The sequence below is a fragment of the Mycteria americana genome, chromosome 4, assembly GCF_035582795.1.
Source record: "Mycteria americana isolate JAX WOST 10 ecotype Jacksonville Zoo and Gardens chromosome 4, USCA_MyAme_1.0, whole genome shotgun sequence".
Taxonomy (NCBI): domain Eukaryota; kingdom Metazoa; phylum Chordata; class Aves; order Ciconiiformes; family Ciconiidae; genus Mycteria; species Mycteria americana.
In genome coordinates, this window is record NC_134368.1 from 44072802 (window position 1) to 44089223 (window position 16422).

Sequence of the window (16422 nt, forward strand, 5' to 3'; positions counted from 1 at the left end):
ACTTTGGCAGTTTAATACCCTGTATCGAAAACTAAGAAGCAAAAATGCATAAAGTAACTTCTCTTTCACAATTACAGATTAAGACATCTGGAAATCTGATTTAAGTAGTAGGGACACCAGACCTTACCAGACTTTTTGGGGAAAGAATAAAAAACTTGAGGAACAAGGTACTGAAATACTCTTAGTTACTTAGAAGGACAGCAATAATTTATTACAGTCTCATATCAGTAACGAGTTCCTTTTCTCACAATATGTCATGAGTTTGCTTCTAAACGTGTACAAAATGTTATCAAATATTGAGGACAAGTTTATCGATCTTAGAATATTAAAAAAATTGAATCTTAGTTGCTTAACTACACAACAGAGTTATAAATCAGGGTTTCTGCTGAGAAGCAGATAGCTTTACTTAGGAGCCTAGGTTTTCACTGGTAAATTTCTGTAAGTCTTAGTTCCAGAAGAGAAAATCTACTTCTCCACATGCTTAAAGTGCAAAGATAGTTGTTTAAGTCCAAGGCTGGAAGACAGAACTAACATGTTAATTCTGGCTTGGCCACCAGGCTGGCTGCAAGTTTGAGTAAATGTCATAATTTATTACAATAACTAGTTAATATTTATGAGCTGCTGTTCTCACACAAAGCATTCTTAAGACCTTCTAGGTTTTCATTTGTGTTACACGATAAATAGTCATTGAAGTTATAGATGGGGAGATTATTCCAAGTCAGTCTAACCTCACTCGGTCAGTGTTGTATGTGAGTGACTCGTTCTCTTTCTTCCAAAATATCTGAGGAGATGGCTCCCCCGAGATTCGACACTCCAGTCGCACTGGGAATCCCTCAGTCACACCTGTGTTTTGTAGCTTCTCTATAAACACAGGTGCTTTGTGTACTTCCTTAGCTGTGAAAATAAAGATTGCAGTCATGTTGACACAGTCTATGAAAAGGTAGCCTTTCTTTCAGCAATATGCTAAAAACCAATAATGAAAAATCTAAGTGGCAGGAAACTTAAGTGTTGTCTTCGTTAATCACAAAGTCCGATCCTGGTTCATCTGAAGAAAACCATCACATCCGTATTTTAATAGGGAAAAAGTGGGCGCTAATAGAGCTGAGTGGTTCCCCCCCCCCCCGCCTCCCCAAAAGAATTGAAACGTGGAGCATGAAGAGGCGATAAACTGGCTACACAGTGCTTATCAAATAGTGCTCCTTCATACTCCATAAAAAGGCAGGCTTTTAATTATAGAAGGAACTGCTCTACCAGAAGGCTGGAATGGCATTAGTCTAATATGCTGTGAAACACAGAAATCGTGTCATACTAGCTACCCAGCGGTAGATGTGGGTCTGCACAAATTGCCATTAAAACCCCCATTCCAGTAAATAGTCTGGTTTGTGGCCTCAACTGTGGCAACAGCCCTCTGCTCTTAACTGTGTGCACAGAGGTTACTTGCCCGTCAACTTATGCCACAACATAACATAAATGTATCACCTATAGCTATACTACAGTTCTGTTACTGCCAGGTTTCCTTTTCTTACCCCCCACCCCTCAACCATCTTATCTGACGGCACCTACATTTTCCTTTTTCCTGTTATCCTTACAATGCTCGGTGTGTAAGCTTAGCATGAAGATGTTACCTGCAACGATGAGCTCCAGGCTGAATGTATTTTCACCAGCTCGATTGCTGGCAATACACGTGTAGATTCCAGCATCTCTGGCTGTGACTGGTTCTATGATCAAGGAGTGCACACCATTCTCACGCACCAACATTTTGTGAGAACTATCAGGACGAATTGGTCTTCCATTAAGTTGCCAGCTTAAATCCGGAGTCGGTAATCCACTAACCTTAAGTGTAAACAGAATAATGGGAAATGGTCTTAGCCATATGAAACATGGAGGAGTCCTGACTTGTTACTTCAGATAAATTTGGGTTTGTTTGCTACTGCGGGTGTACCACAAGATTTAAAGATCTAATTCTGTCCTGAATTACACATTGACTCAGTTCTACTCATTTACTTACTTTCTGGCCAGCTCCCTGAATTCCATGATGTCTTATGGGCGTGACTGAAAAAAGATCAGTGTTTAGATATGCTAGAAGCTAAATAATAATACATTGCAAAACAAAAGGCAGGGTGACACCTTTTTTCTCTTTTTATTGTTTGCTCTTCACGTGGAATGAGAAGGTACTCCTTTCTAGATTAACTTCTTGTGGAAAACTTGCAGACAAAAAGATGTTAGCTGACTAACTATTGAACTCTAAGTTCCGTTCCACTTGGGCGTAACGTAGTGACAGCACCACCTGCACTAGTTAATGCTTGGTCTGTGTGAACAAGTCTTGTAGTTTTGAAAGCTGTGCCATTTGCTGTGGGTACTGCTTGAAAACAAACAGCTTCTCCCAAATATATCAGCATAAAGTAAACAGAAGTCATCCAAGCCTTAATTAATTCTGTTAGGCAAAGTCATAAATCAAGATCATATTGTTTGAAACTTTAATGGGGGATCGAAACTCAAATAGTAAAAGAACTTAAAATGGAGAAGCATGCTGTCCTTATAGTGCGTGCTGCTTCCCCCCACACCCCAGCATAGCTGAAGTCTAAAAATCAGTTTACTCTGAGCTGTAGGATTTGCCAGAAGCACTTTCATTGGAGGGGAGGCAAACATACATTGTCAACTGGCTCATAAGCAGTGAGATTAATTAACTTATTGACAGTCACTGAAACTGCCAATAGGTAAAATAGCTTTAAAAAGAAACTAACTTGATTTTTGAGTCACCTAATGTTACAGAAAGGTCGCCACTATCCTTTGCGTGATACTTGCCTTGCAGTCCATTCTGCATAGTTTTCCTTCTTGAACAGTCAGGTCTCCAGGAGCCTGCAGAAAATGAGGCCGGAAGAATCGTTCCTGAATTGGTTCATTTTCATCACCACTGTCCCTCGATCGAGATCGTGGTCTTAAAATAACATGAAATAAAGGTAAATTATTTTTTTTTTCCTCTGATAAATCAGAAGAACCAAAATCACTTATAAGACTGCTTTGAATTTTAAATCACTTCTTTGACCTATACCATAATCACTCCATATTTACACACATACACTGGTAGCATTTGGCTCAGACTGAGTTAATTATGACACTGATTAATTACTTTCATGTAATTCATGTTGTGGCAAAATATGATCTAGAAAACAATCTTGCTACAGAATAATTGCTTGTAATAATAATTTACTTATATATGAGAGTATTTTTGTTTAGAGTTCGTCTTTAAATCACTGAAATACAAATAAAATAAGTCGGTAGGCCTTAGCCTATAGCTTCAGTTCCCCATTTGTAGTGTCCTGTGTATTTAATCCCCTCGCTGTGGCTGATTACACCAGGAAGTGCACGTACTGTTTGTTAATTATGTTTACCTTTCAGAAAATAACAGCAGCTAAAAGCTAACTCATCTCAGCTGAGAAGAGACTTTTCACATCAGACTTATTTTTCATCTTCTCTTGTTCTGCACTGCTGAAGCCCATGCCGAAAATTCTGTGGATTGAAGTGCTGTGGATATTTATTCCTCCTTTAACAGGTTTCTGTTTGAGATATTCTTGAACATTTTAAAAGCCACCAAATTGTGGTGTCAAAACAATGAGAATTTCATTTGTGAGCGATAGGAAGACAAAGTTTGGTGGTTAAATTGTTCTTCATAAAGGTACTGTAAAAAGTTTAATAAAAAATAAAAAGAAGGAAAAGTAACTCCTGTCCCCAGAAACAGTATCAATCACCTTAAGCTTCCATGATATTTTCAGCATTGGCTATTCTTGCCTGTTAATTTAATCTATCAAATCTTTTTCTAAGTGGTTCCTTGTTTAACTGGATTTTTTTTCCAGTTGAAATTAGCATTATTCATTTGTGTGACTTAGTAATCAAAGAAACTTGTAACTGAAACAAAATTTTAGATCAGTTTTTGTCCTTGCCTGATCAGCTCCAATGGATTCCATTCTGGAGCCAACTGCTGCCTACAGTAACATCCTGCTGCAGTGAAGAGGAGCTATTCAAATATCCTCCTAGATAACTTTTATCAATGACACTTTACAGTGAAATTCTCTTTTCTGAATTCCATTTGCTGTTAACTTCTGCCAGTGTTTCTGTTTTGGCCACTGTCTGCAGTATACATGCTGCAGCATACATGGCTATACTGCATTTTCTACTGGCCAGGGGCATTTTTTTAGGTTAAAATAATTCATAACAAAAAAAAAAAAGCTTAAAAGTCCCAACAGTTACATTTGGAAAATGAGATGCTGTACTACTGTACGGAGGATAAACACTCTAGCTGCACATGCTGTTCCACTGAGGTTAAGTTTAATTAGACTTGCTTGAATTTGGTTTATTTTGTCCTCTGTTGTCCTTCTCTCTGTTACTGCTGTTTGAATTCTGACCACTCATCACTTTTGCTATAGTATTATCTGCCATAAATAGATAAATTTTGACTTTTCAATGATCATCGCAGGCTTCCCACAGCTATAACTAAAGGCAAATGTGTGTGTGGGGGAAATCTAGCCCATACTGTTTATTAATGTAGGAATGGATACTGAAATGGGGAACACAGACTGACATCTGTGCACATGCTAAGAGCTTACGTAACTCTTCAGGTGCCTCAGTCCAGGTCTTAAGCACCCAAGTTTTTTTGCCACTTGAACATGCCTAAAGCTACCTCAGTAGCTCCTGCATCACAGCTCATAAGCAATGCCAAGCTCTAGCTGGCGAGTTCCTAACCGTTTTGCAGACATACGTGCCTCGTATGCATGCAGCTGGGTTGGAAGATGGATGGTAATAAAGAAAAACTGTACTAATATCTTCTGGTAATTAGTTCTGCAAGACCAACTAGAAATGATGGTATCTGGTCAAGTGAGTGCTACACAGTGCAAGCAACCCATGCAAAATCTGCCTCTCTAGTTTTTACATGCATCCTGTTTAGATGCATAAAAAGGCAGCAGTGGTCAATACTGGGGGGAAAAAAATTACACCAAATGAAATGGAAAACAAAAAAATTAGGAGTTTGTGACCACAGATTTTTTTTCTGATAGTATGTTCTTGAATCGTGAAAACTAAGTTTTCAAATTACACATTTGAAAGGAAACCTAAATCAGCACGCTGTTCAGTCTAGAGTCAGAAATAAATAATGCATTTCTTTTTACCTCTTTGTAAATTTACCTCTAAAATCACAGACTACTTCTAAGCCTTTACCTTGAGAGGTGAAACTAGGGTTATTTTAATTCTAAAACATTTTGTGGTTTTAAAGAAATAATGAAATGAGTAGAGCCAAGTACTTCAGATGTCTAGGAACGACAAATTGCAATAGACTGGAATACCCTTGGCTTAGTTGTGGGTTCTTTAGTGTTGCAATGTGGGCATCAAATTGCAAAGATTAGTTTCAGCAATACTGACATCATGTCCTAAATGTGTCCAGGGGAGACTCCGTGGGCTGGTGTGGCGTAGTGCACTAGGAATTTCAGCAACCAAGAAGCTGGGGAAGACTTTATGACTGACCATATGATAGTGATCACTAATTTGGGATCAAGGAGATTAAGCTCAAATTAATCCTCTAATTGAGAGCCGGGGCAATAGGAATATTTATTTTTTAAATCTTCCTTAAATCTCAGGCATTTTAAGATGATTTATTTGGGGCTCTGGCTGCAGTGCGCCACAAGTCAGCTTAGGGGCTACAGTGTTGAGCACCATGTCATCTAAGGGATTGAGCCTAAGCTTTGTACACGTCAGACAGTTCAAAAGCTTGCCCCCCTCCCCGCAAAGTAATGCTAAGAAGGTAATGTTTGCAAGCTAAGCACATTTCAGAAAAATACATTAAAAATGAAATAACAACTACAAAGAGTGTTTTAAAATGTCTGTGACGTAGTGAAGATGACAGAAAACAGAGTTCTGCCAGAAACACATTCTGAAAGAGATTAAAAAGACTTTGGGGAAAAAGCCTGTCAACAGAGTAACAAGTCCTTGAGTTCATTAAGCTAATAATTACACTTGCTAAAAAAAAAAAACCCAAAACTTTTGTTGCTCTCAAGCAGAAAAGCTTATAGAAATAGTACTGTAACGCCACAGGAGTGTTACTTATCAGAAGTATATGGCAATATGTGACACATATTATAATATATGGGGGAGCACAATACTGTGGTATGTTACATTAGAAAAGCCAGTGGTGGGAGTCTGTCTCAGGAAGGTTTTACATGCTCAAATTTCGTCAGTCTCGGGGAGAAGTGGATGACGGGAGTAGTGGGAAATGTCACTAAACAGAAATAGTGTTGTGCTGAATGCTTAGCAGAAGCAGACATTCCGTCAGTAAACATATTGGGATGAGCCCTTCACGAATGGTAATTTTACAGGAAATAAGAATTCCCAATAATTGCCCTAATCTTAATTAAACTGCTAGATGGAAATCTCTTATTTATAATTCATTACTCTACTGGACACCCAACCAAAACAATACTGGCTGCCTGAGTGCTTGTCTCAAATAAAATACCAGCTGTAAGCAGCCTCAGACTTCGATTGCATTTGGAGAGATTGAAAAATGAGCCTCCCCCACTATTACCCAAGGGTTCTGCCTGTCGCAGACACCCCCACATTTTCCCCTTCAGAAAGATGCAGAAGCGTCAGCTGCTCACTGCTCTCTTGCCCGTACCCATCTTCCTTTCTGCCCTCCCCGATTTTAAAGATGTTTCCCCTTTCTCACCCTGTGTGCACGGACTAATTCAGCTGAAACCTGACTCCTCATGGCAGCTTTTCCCTTCAGGGATTAACACAGACTTTTCATTTCTACCCATTATTTGCAGGTGTCAAGTGCCTTATTTACTGTACGCCAAAGGGATGCAGCTTTGTGGGGCTGTGCTCACACTGCAGTGATAGCAGGATATCCCCCTCCATAAGCAGCCTGAGCCTCGGGTTTAACAGGCCCAAACGTGAAGCATCAGAGGGGGAGTTGGTAGGACGCCTCAGTGAGAGACGCTGGGAAATGCTTTCAGGACTGCAGGAAGCCCAGTTTGTTCCGTTAGGAAGAAGACTGCTAAGATCTTTTAAACAACCCACCTCACTTCCTAATACTTTCTAGCTATCAGAGTGGGGAAGAGAGCCTGTTTGGCATGCGGCAGTTCTACAGTACGTACTACTGCTAATTGTTACAGGAATCATTTCTTTATTGCACATTGACTATGTAATTACATCTATTCTATGTATTATGGTTGGGCGATGTTGAGATTCTACGGCCATTGTGACCATTGAGCAAAACGTGCCTCATCACAGCAGAAACCGCATCCGGGACCCTCGTACTCCCTTGAAAGCAGTTTTGTTACCCAAACAAATTTTTTTGTATTGTCTAAAGCTGTCTAAGCTGTGCTCAATAGCCTCATAGATGCTTTGGTAATGAAAAAAGAAAGTATTTGAAGGGAAAATTCCCTTATATGGTCCAAAGACATAAACCAAAGCTTCGTATGTGAATAATTGTAAACTCACCAAAGATAAGTTTAATACTTTATTTCTGACTCATAATTCCTTATAAGAACCTGAACTGAAATCACTGGAATACTAAAATATTTCTAATGTCAGTCTAATAAGCTGCTTTGGCATGCAGTTATTTCTGCTGTTTCTTTAACCGAATACTTATTAAAAGCTGCAGAAAGTGCAGGTTCCTGGTAGAATCCTAGTCAGGTGAGATGTTTTAAAAAAACGTAAGCGGCAAGGTCCTTCCCAACAGCTGATAGTGTGATTTGAGATGAGGAGTAATTAGTGAACATCACAAAGAAAGGAGGAGGAGACAGGCAAAATTAAAGATACTTAAAAGTCATGTCTTTTCAGAGGTTGCTCGTACTTCTGAGTAGGCAAGCTTTGCAGAAATTTTTAGACGGCAGAGGTCACGTTTCTTCCTGAATGCCATACTTTTAGCGTACCTTCTTACTTCACGTTCTTTATCTTACCACAATAATTTTGCAAAACATATTATTGAAAGAAAAGAAAAAAAAGCATCAAGTACCTTCTTATATGAGGCTGACCAGAAGGTGACCAAGGACTGCGGCCTCTTTGATTTACAGCTTGGACCATCAGCCTGCCGGTGCAACTTACTCTGCCCTGTTACGATGATGGAGAGGAGGAACATTAAAAGGCTTAAAGCATGTAATATTAATACTGTTCAACCTGATCCCTCCTTTTTTGCCCACTTGTTACAAAGTCTGTAATACAACCTCTTCTTTCACAAAGTCACTGAAAAACATTTGTCAAGATACCTTCTGATATTAAACTACTTTATCAGCTTCCAGTCTAACACAGAACAGAGTGGAATAATTGTGACTATAACACAGTCATGGTTAAAACGTTCCACCTCGAAGTTTTTCTTTTAAAAAAGATTATTAGTGCCACTGGCAATTAAGTCCTTAAAACAGTGTATTGACTAAGTTATCGATGTGGGTGGGAGGTTTCTCTGCGTATGGCAAGTGGACAGAAAGACAACTAGTTCAAGGTCTTGAAAACGGCACTTGGTCAGTGTTGGTGGTTAGCGACAGAGCCGCTGCCTCCAAAGTGGATTGATCCACTTGGTCTGGTGGGGCGACAACTCAAGAAGACCGCACAAATGTAAAAACGAGAAGAACTGTACAAGTACTTAAAGGGTCCTCTGAAGAGCGAGCCTGCTTGGGGGCAGGAATCGCACCAAAGCACACAGCTGCGCTGGTGGGTGTTGCAGATAGTTCAGTCATCTTAGGTTATTTTTGGTAATGATAAATAAAACATGGGCTTTGTTGTATTCGGTCCTCTTTTTGGTTTTACTTTGTTTTTTAGAAGACAGACTGTCCACCACAAGCACTAGCGGTAACAAATTTAGGATGGGACTGCCTGCAGCCGGAACTGCTGACATCCGGGGCTCTGTAGAATTCACCACGTAAGGGGTAAAAGCATCCGGTGGTATTAATCAATATACACAATTGATACAAATATAAAAGCTATGTATAAAAATGATACTGTAGTAAAAATTTATATATTTTTATGTAACAATGTAATAATTTTAATAACTTCTCAAAAATGATAGTTTTAAATAGCTTCTTGACAATGTATAGAAGATGTACATCTGTCTCTCTGCCCCCTGGCCTGGTAGCAGTAAGGCAACATCCACATCAGCTTTGCAGTGTATTTCCGCTCTAAGCTGTGAGCTCACACTCAAGTCTCTCAGCGTAAAAGCGACAAAGACTTTTGTCACAGTAACTCGGGGGTTGCAAATAGCTGTTCATTAACAGCTGGCCAAAGCCCATCGAAAAACCATTTCACTGGGGTCACAAGCAGCCTGCAAATGGCAGTGACCTTTGTGTTACTGCTGGACTGCTAGAAATGAAGTCTCTGTGTCTTGATCTTATTCCCATGACCCATTTAGTCCACAAGAAAAATACTTGCGTTAAAATAAGCCATTGCGCATGACCTGCAGCAATTCTTAAGCAAAAGGGGTTTTTTTGTGTTACAACAGCATTAAAGACATCTGGAACAAATACATTTCTGTTTTAGGCACCACTGCTTATTTATCTTTTTCTGGCAGGTGATGAATTCACACATTTTGGGATAATTCCTGCGTATCTCAATAGATGGAGGCATCACAAATGGAAACACAAAGGACAGTAAGGAATTTGGATAGGGAAGAACAAGCAGGAAGCCAAAAATTTGTAAAAGTCATGGGATGACTGGGAAGAAGCAATGAGTGGGAAGTAACTCATGAGAAGAAGGGGAATCCAGACTGAGGACTGTGGGTGCATAGTGCAACGAAGTGGAGAGGCTGGGATGAAAGGAAAGAAGGTGAAAATAAGGACTCGACTCGAGCCTGTGCAGCTCAGGGAAATGGCCTAAAACAGGCAAGGTTGTGTGTTTGTCTGGGCCCGGGGTCAGTTTGCTCTGGATTAAGTAATATGGCAAATTTTACTGCAAACCCCAGAGGGGTGTTAGAACCTTAACTCCCGATCGCTGCGCTTTACATCGCAGGCAATGGTGCCTGCCATGTTAACAACCACAGACGATTTCCAAGGTGAGTCAACAAGTCACTTTACATACATAAACCCTGTAGGATTAGTCCAGATCGTGAGGTGGCATAAACTGGCAGAACTTTAATGAACTGAATCCCTTGCTTGGATAAAATCAATTTCTGTCAACTAAGAATATGCCTTTTGCTTTGTAGTTTGGTGGTTCCAATAGGAATGACCACAACACAGCAACAGCCTAGCAAATATCTACCAGTCCATCAGCATCCCGATGTAGGCTCCCTTGTATTTACATAGTCCGCTTTTCTTAAGGAAAGGTTGCCAAATTTGCCTAAGTTTGTGATAGCTTTGAGATGTGGACAACTTTCCATTAGAACTGAGGAGGCTATGCCAAAATTATTTCCACTCGGGATGACTTAAAAGAATTGGAATCCAGATCCTGGAGTGTGAAAGGCTAGTACATTAACTCATAGCCCTTCTTTGCCTCCATTGTACTGTTAAACGCATAGTAAAAGCAAGCAAACAGTGGAAGAGATAAGTATGTTTGCTTGGGAATTGCACTGTGAAGAAAGGATAGAATAGGCTTGGTGAAACAGACAGATGTTTTGTGGAGGGGAGCCAGAGGAGGGTGCTTCGGGTTCCTCTCCAAAGACGGGAAAAGAGCACAGATGCAGAATTTTATCACATAACAAAACTGCTTTTTCAATCCCCAAACTAGGAACTGTACAAACCCAGCTCATTTTAGTGCATCTAAAAAACCCACTAGCAAACTAGTGTCATCAATGACCGGAGCTGGCGACCTAGGTGACTGTTGTGTCATTGAATGAGCATTATCCAGAATGACAAATGCTAAAATGTAGGCCCTAAATATTCAGGGACAGAGCACAGTGCCCAGACACAAAGGCAGTTTACACACCAAGTTCTCCAAGATTTTGGATCACGCAGTAGCATTACACAGGGAAACTCTGTACATGCATGGAGACAACACTTACAGGAAGAGGAACAGGATTTGCTTCCTACCTTGACCATGTATGTACGTATTGATCATTTTTAAACCTGCTGTGAATTTCTAGGATTTCAATGGTACCAACTGTTATAACACAATGGTCACCTATGGGTAAAAGCTCCCAGCTTGAAGAATTCCCTTGGCCTTACGCTATTTCTTTATTATTTCTTTATTTCTGTTATTGTATATGTAGAAATAATGTATAAACCACCTAGATGTAAGCACTGCAATTTCTAGACCCTAGCCTAAAACTGCTATTTGTGTCCTCTGTGTGTACGAGCCCGTACATTCACAAGCATGCTGCAGTATGAGCAGGACTGACAAAGAGCAAGGCCCAAATGGCAGTGTCATGCTAAGTAACCTAGCAACATTCATAACAGAGCACAACACTCCTGTTTAGATTAAACTCTGTCTCAGTGATACAGTTTGTTATTTTACAGTGTGGTTCTACTTGCAGGCCTGGTCTTGGCAAGATATTTGGTGCTACAGAAGAAAATAATTCGTTACATCCCTAAAGTTGTGTTACTGCCTTGGTTTCTCACGTGCAAATCTTTCCCCTCACTTTGCTGTGCTGTAGGAAAAGTGGGTTGAAAAAGTTACTTTGATAGGATGCGTGAACTGTAAGTTTAGCTATGTCCAACGCACTAGTGGGTTTCTGTTGTATACCTCAGCTCTTCCATTGGGCCTGCGAAGAATAAATAGTATTACAAAACCAGTAACACTCCGTGTTTCAGAAAAACATTGTTTAAGACGTTGGGATCAACACAGGAGAGCTCCCCCCTACATAATAAGCGCTAGAATTTTTTGCCTTACAGAATTGCAATCACTGCCTAATGTAAACATGTTGAGGTGTGATATACTCCTACTCATTTCAAAAAGTTGGCCTCAGTCAGTGAGTAGTGTCAACAGAAGAAAAATGAAATCGCTGGATTGGGCTACTTCTGCTGGTAAACTGGATTTTTTTTTCTCCCTTCAGAACATGTATGCTATCCATGCTCAGGATACTGAGATGTTATCAGCTGAAATGAACGGTGGAAGAGTGATTAAAAAACAACACCCCTCCCCTCTGAAACCTCAAACCATAGGAAAAAACCTGCTGTTGAGTTGCTAATCTCTTGGAGATAGAAAGGTCCCACCCTACTGATGCAAGATGAAAACAGAAATCTAACTTACATACTTTATGGTGACTTCATCATTTAATTAAATCATGCATACGTAAGGTGAGATAGTTTTCTGAAGATTTATGTCCAGAAGCATGTTTGCTCTGGAGCCAAACCTCCATTTACCTGTGGGTTAGCAGCCATAATAGTGTAATTCCCATCATCATCCAGGGTGGAGGCTGCAGTATGCAGTGAGCAAGTTCCATCAGGTTCTCTTTGAATTCGGTAGTGATCACTTCGTTTAGAAATTTGCTTCCCATCTTTAAACCAATAAATCTGCACGGAAAAACAAGGCACGGCTGATAAGAGGTGGGTGCTCATTGTCATCATTTCTCAATTAATAGCGCTAACGAATCTTAACTGCTGAAAACCTCTCTAGTAAGCATTAAAAGAAAACCAGTTTGATCAGCTCGTAAAAGTGCAGAACCACACTCCATGAACCACTTTCACTAAAAGACAAGTTACAGATCAGCAATTGTTCAAAGAGAAAGACAGCAGCATGAACATTTACTGAAGAAATTTACAGGTGCATAAGGGCTGTACCCATCCCAAGGATAGAACAGCTGAACATTTCAAGAACTGGAAATAAATGTCATTACAAAGACAAGTTCTATTTCAGAGAAGATTACTAATTCTAAATTTTTATTTCACTTAAATCTGAAGAAGTTAGAGAAAGAATGCTATTGCTCTCTTTTCAGAAAATAAAACCATAAAACAAGGTAATTATAGGAATAATTAGTTCAGTGATGAATAAAATAGAAGTAATGATCTCACTGTTGAAACACCAGTTTCATCTCATATCCATTGCACTGACCAGACTGGACCAAAAGGCCAGAAGGGGCTTCAGCCGCTCACGCTGGCAACGAACAATTCAGTATGTGAACGGGCCAGCTCAGTGTAACGGCATGATTGACACCAACAGTGTCACCCCGATGTGACAGACATCTGCAGAAACAGACAGCTTTCAAATTAATGGTAAATACTTCAAAGCGAGTCAGCACACAGATAGCCTTTAATAATTGTACGCCAACACCAGCATAGTTCCAAGTTGTACAGAACAGTTACATTATCTATCAAATAGAGGTCTTTTCCATTACTTTTGATACATAATTTTATTCTCTGGCTGACCCAAGATCTACTTTCAGTGAGCCAAAAAAATGATGTATGCAGAATAATATCTTATAGTAATCCATAAATTACACAAAAAACATGTAGGTTTTTTTAATGCCTCAAACTTGAGGTGAAAAAAAAATCAAATATTTTGACCTAGCTTGGGGAGGGGGATTTTTTGCTATATTTTAAAAATAATATAAAACCCCAAACTGAAATCTGCTGGAATCAAAAGAAAAATGTGGTGTATGCATGAAAACACACACAGGAATATGTGAAAAATTTTATACAAGGAAGGCTGTAGTCAGCTGCCCAGGCCAGTTATTTGAGTAGAACATTATTTACTTGTCATTTCTGAAGTGTGTATTACTCCATAAGGTCAGTGGTGTTCAGCATTTCTTAAGTCACTAGTGCAGATACCTACACAATTTTTACGAAGTTAACTCATACAAAGTAGAACGAATGTATTTCTCCTGGTCGCATGACTGCTGGGACTATTTAGCATGAGGAAAACACACACATTTTCCTCAGTCTAATTCTTGAAGTGGGAATTTAGGTCTTACAGTGGAGAAAGGGTGCCGGCTTTCCAGTAAAAATGAAGTGACAAAGCAAAGCACAATTCCCCATAGAGTTTAATATGCCAGGTTCTTCATACATGCCAACATTTCAAAGCTCTAAATTCATTCACTTGGGGCAGGGGGAAGTTAAGCATATACTTTTAAATCTCACAAAAAGACAATGGAGAATGTTTTGGAGGGAATGGGTGGAAATTTCCCTTAAAAATTAATTACCATGTATGGTTTTTATATTAACAAGCATTACGCGTAACTAGAAATGATTTCATTTCCTCAATAGCTGGTTATACTTGTTTCCCATTTTGTCTGTCAGCAGCCTTGCAGAGGCTCTGTGGTGCTAACAAAAGATTTAGTCATGTCTTCTCATCTGCTGACAGAGCACTTACTGGAGATGCAAAAGATATTTGATCACTTACATACACAGGCTAATGGATCCTGGTAACAACATAGCTGCAAAAAATGAGTTTTAACTTGCATGCTTTACATGTCTCATAACGTTGCTTGGAAATGTACTGCATTAAGTAGTAATTATTTAATAACAATGCACTTATCAGAAACATCAGGAGACGTGCCAGGAATTATTACATGGAAATACATGCAAATATTAACTGAACCAGCTATGCAAACATCCTGCATATGTTGTCCAGTACTCATTTCCACTAAGTTTAAAAGCATTGGCATTACTGGATTTTACTTATAAGGAGTAAATTCTTAATATTACCTTTATCTGACATGGAGTTACTACGTAAAACACTACCACTGCTGGAGACAATGGCCCTTGCAGTGAAGTATTTTCTTTCTACGATACCTTTTAATAAATGTACCATTAAACTACGTAAGCACTGAACGCTGTATCTGGATTGCTTTTATTTCTACCAGATTTTCAGAAACCAATGTGTAATGACTAGAAATACGATGGAATACACGGTACAAAAGGGTTTTTGATCTTGGGCAGCACAGGCATTTTTAATCACTAGGAATTACATTCAGCCATGTGAAGAGTGAGCAGTACGAGCTTTATGCAACATTCATGTCTCAATTAACCTTTTGTATGGCATTGCCCTAATTCTGAAGAGAAATATCTCTTAAAAAAGTATTCCACAATCCCGCCTGTATTACCACAGGTTCTCATTTTAATGAGAAAACAGTTTTACATTACACTGAAGGTTGTAACAAAAGTAGACTCAGATTTTTAAAAGTCATATATATGAAGACAGAATTTGCACATCAGTATTCAATTTACATGGCATGTTCAGGGGAAAAAATAATCAAGCCAATAACCCCACTTCGAAAAATCCCTTGTAATGAATGCCAGATTTTAGAAACACTACAGTCCTTCCCAAAGCCATTCCTTGGCAGAGTTGACAGAATACTTAGAAGGGAGGAGCTTCAAGTTAGTAAATTATTTCCAGCTTTTCATTTGCCAAAGTAAAGAATTTATTCAGGGGCAACACTTCCAGCTTCAACAAATGACAGCAGAAGGGCAGCCCTCAGCCATCGAGCATTTCAAAATTGCTATCTTGGCACGCTCCAGCAGATGAAGGGCAGATACAGCCTTTGACATTTGCAAAGCCCAGCTAACAAGTAGCCATCCAACAGGACTGAAATTGGTGCCATCCCAAGCAACTTAACAAATCACGCAAAGCATCTGCAAGGGAACGGAATAAAGGGTCATAGTCCCAGGTGCAAGAGCAAATCACTTCTTAATGTGCGTGCTTTGACGCTGCAGGAAAACAGAACATCGTATCTGAATCAGAGTTCATTCACATTAGATACTCCTTTATAATGCCATGCTTTGGAGGAAGTACTAACAATGTGGTTTCTTGGCTGTGCAATCCCTAACACCAAAACAAGGAGAGTGAGGGAAAGGAGACATCCTCTTTCATCTGTCTTAAATCAGATTAAGATGACTGTGAAACTACACCTTAATTGAAAACTGTGAAAATTAGGGAATGGCTAAGCTGACTAAGGCTGACTCATAATAGGTGATCCAGCAACTTGATCATAAGCCTCAGACAAAAGGAGTATCTCTCCAGCACACTGCACCTTTAACACTAACGAACCCATTTGTCTTCCACCCTTATTCAGCACAACAGTCTCTTCTATACGGTCATCTCAGAAGTAAAGCTGGACATCAAAGGTTTGGTTTCAGCCAGACTGCGCTAATCTTCCCAGTGTGTGTCTTCAGTTTGAAGCAGGAGTGCTTTTTTGATATGCCTATACTGATCAGCCCCACTTAGTTTGCAGTGGTTCACATCATGTTGTGGTCTTGGAGCACAGAATTAGATTCCTTTGAGATGAAACTAAGCCAGAAAATGCACTCCAAGAACACATCTAATGTGCTGCATCTGCTTCAGTCTGTGGGATGAGATTAGAGCTAGCCTGAAGTAAAACCTCCTGAAATGCACGCAGGGATGGATATCTCATTCCACAGATTTGCTGCTTCTGGTCTGCACTGCTTGCTAATGTAGGTGTAGCTCTAGTTCTCTGTTGTTCCTTCTCTGCTATCTGACAAAGTCAATTTTTCTTTTTACAGTTTGTGCAGTATCATACACTTGTATCATTGGACATGTGAAGTCATTTGCATTTGT

The 16422-nt window shown here is 39.6% G+C and overlaps 1 protein-coding gene across 4 annotated transcripts in view; it reads right to left on the minus strand.

The window, feature by feature from the left end:
- PALLD (palladin, cytoskeletal associated protein) overlaps positions 1–16422 on the minus strand; it is a 153063-nt gene that overhangs the window by 3030 nt on the left and 133611 nt on the right. For all 4 annotated transcript variants that reach the window (XM_075500337.1, XM_075500336.1, XM_075500338.1 and 1 more), the window contains 5 exons: positions 12273–12422; positions 8003–8097; positions 2806–2938; positions 1626–1833; positions 729–894 (listed from right to left, as the gene is read on the minus strand). In XM_075500337.1, the coding sequence (XP_075356452.1) occupies positions 729–894; positions 1626–1833; positions 2806–2938; positions 8003–8097; positions 12273–12422 (752 nt within the window). The remainder of the gene's footprint in view (positions 1–728; positions 895–1625; positions 1834–2805; positions 2939–8002; positions 8098–12272; positions 12423–16422) is intronic.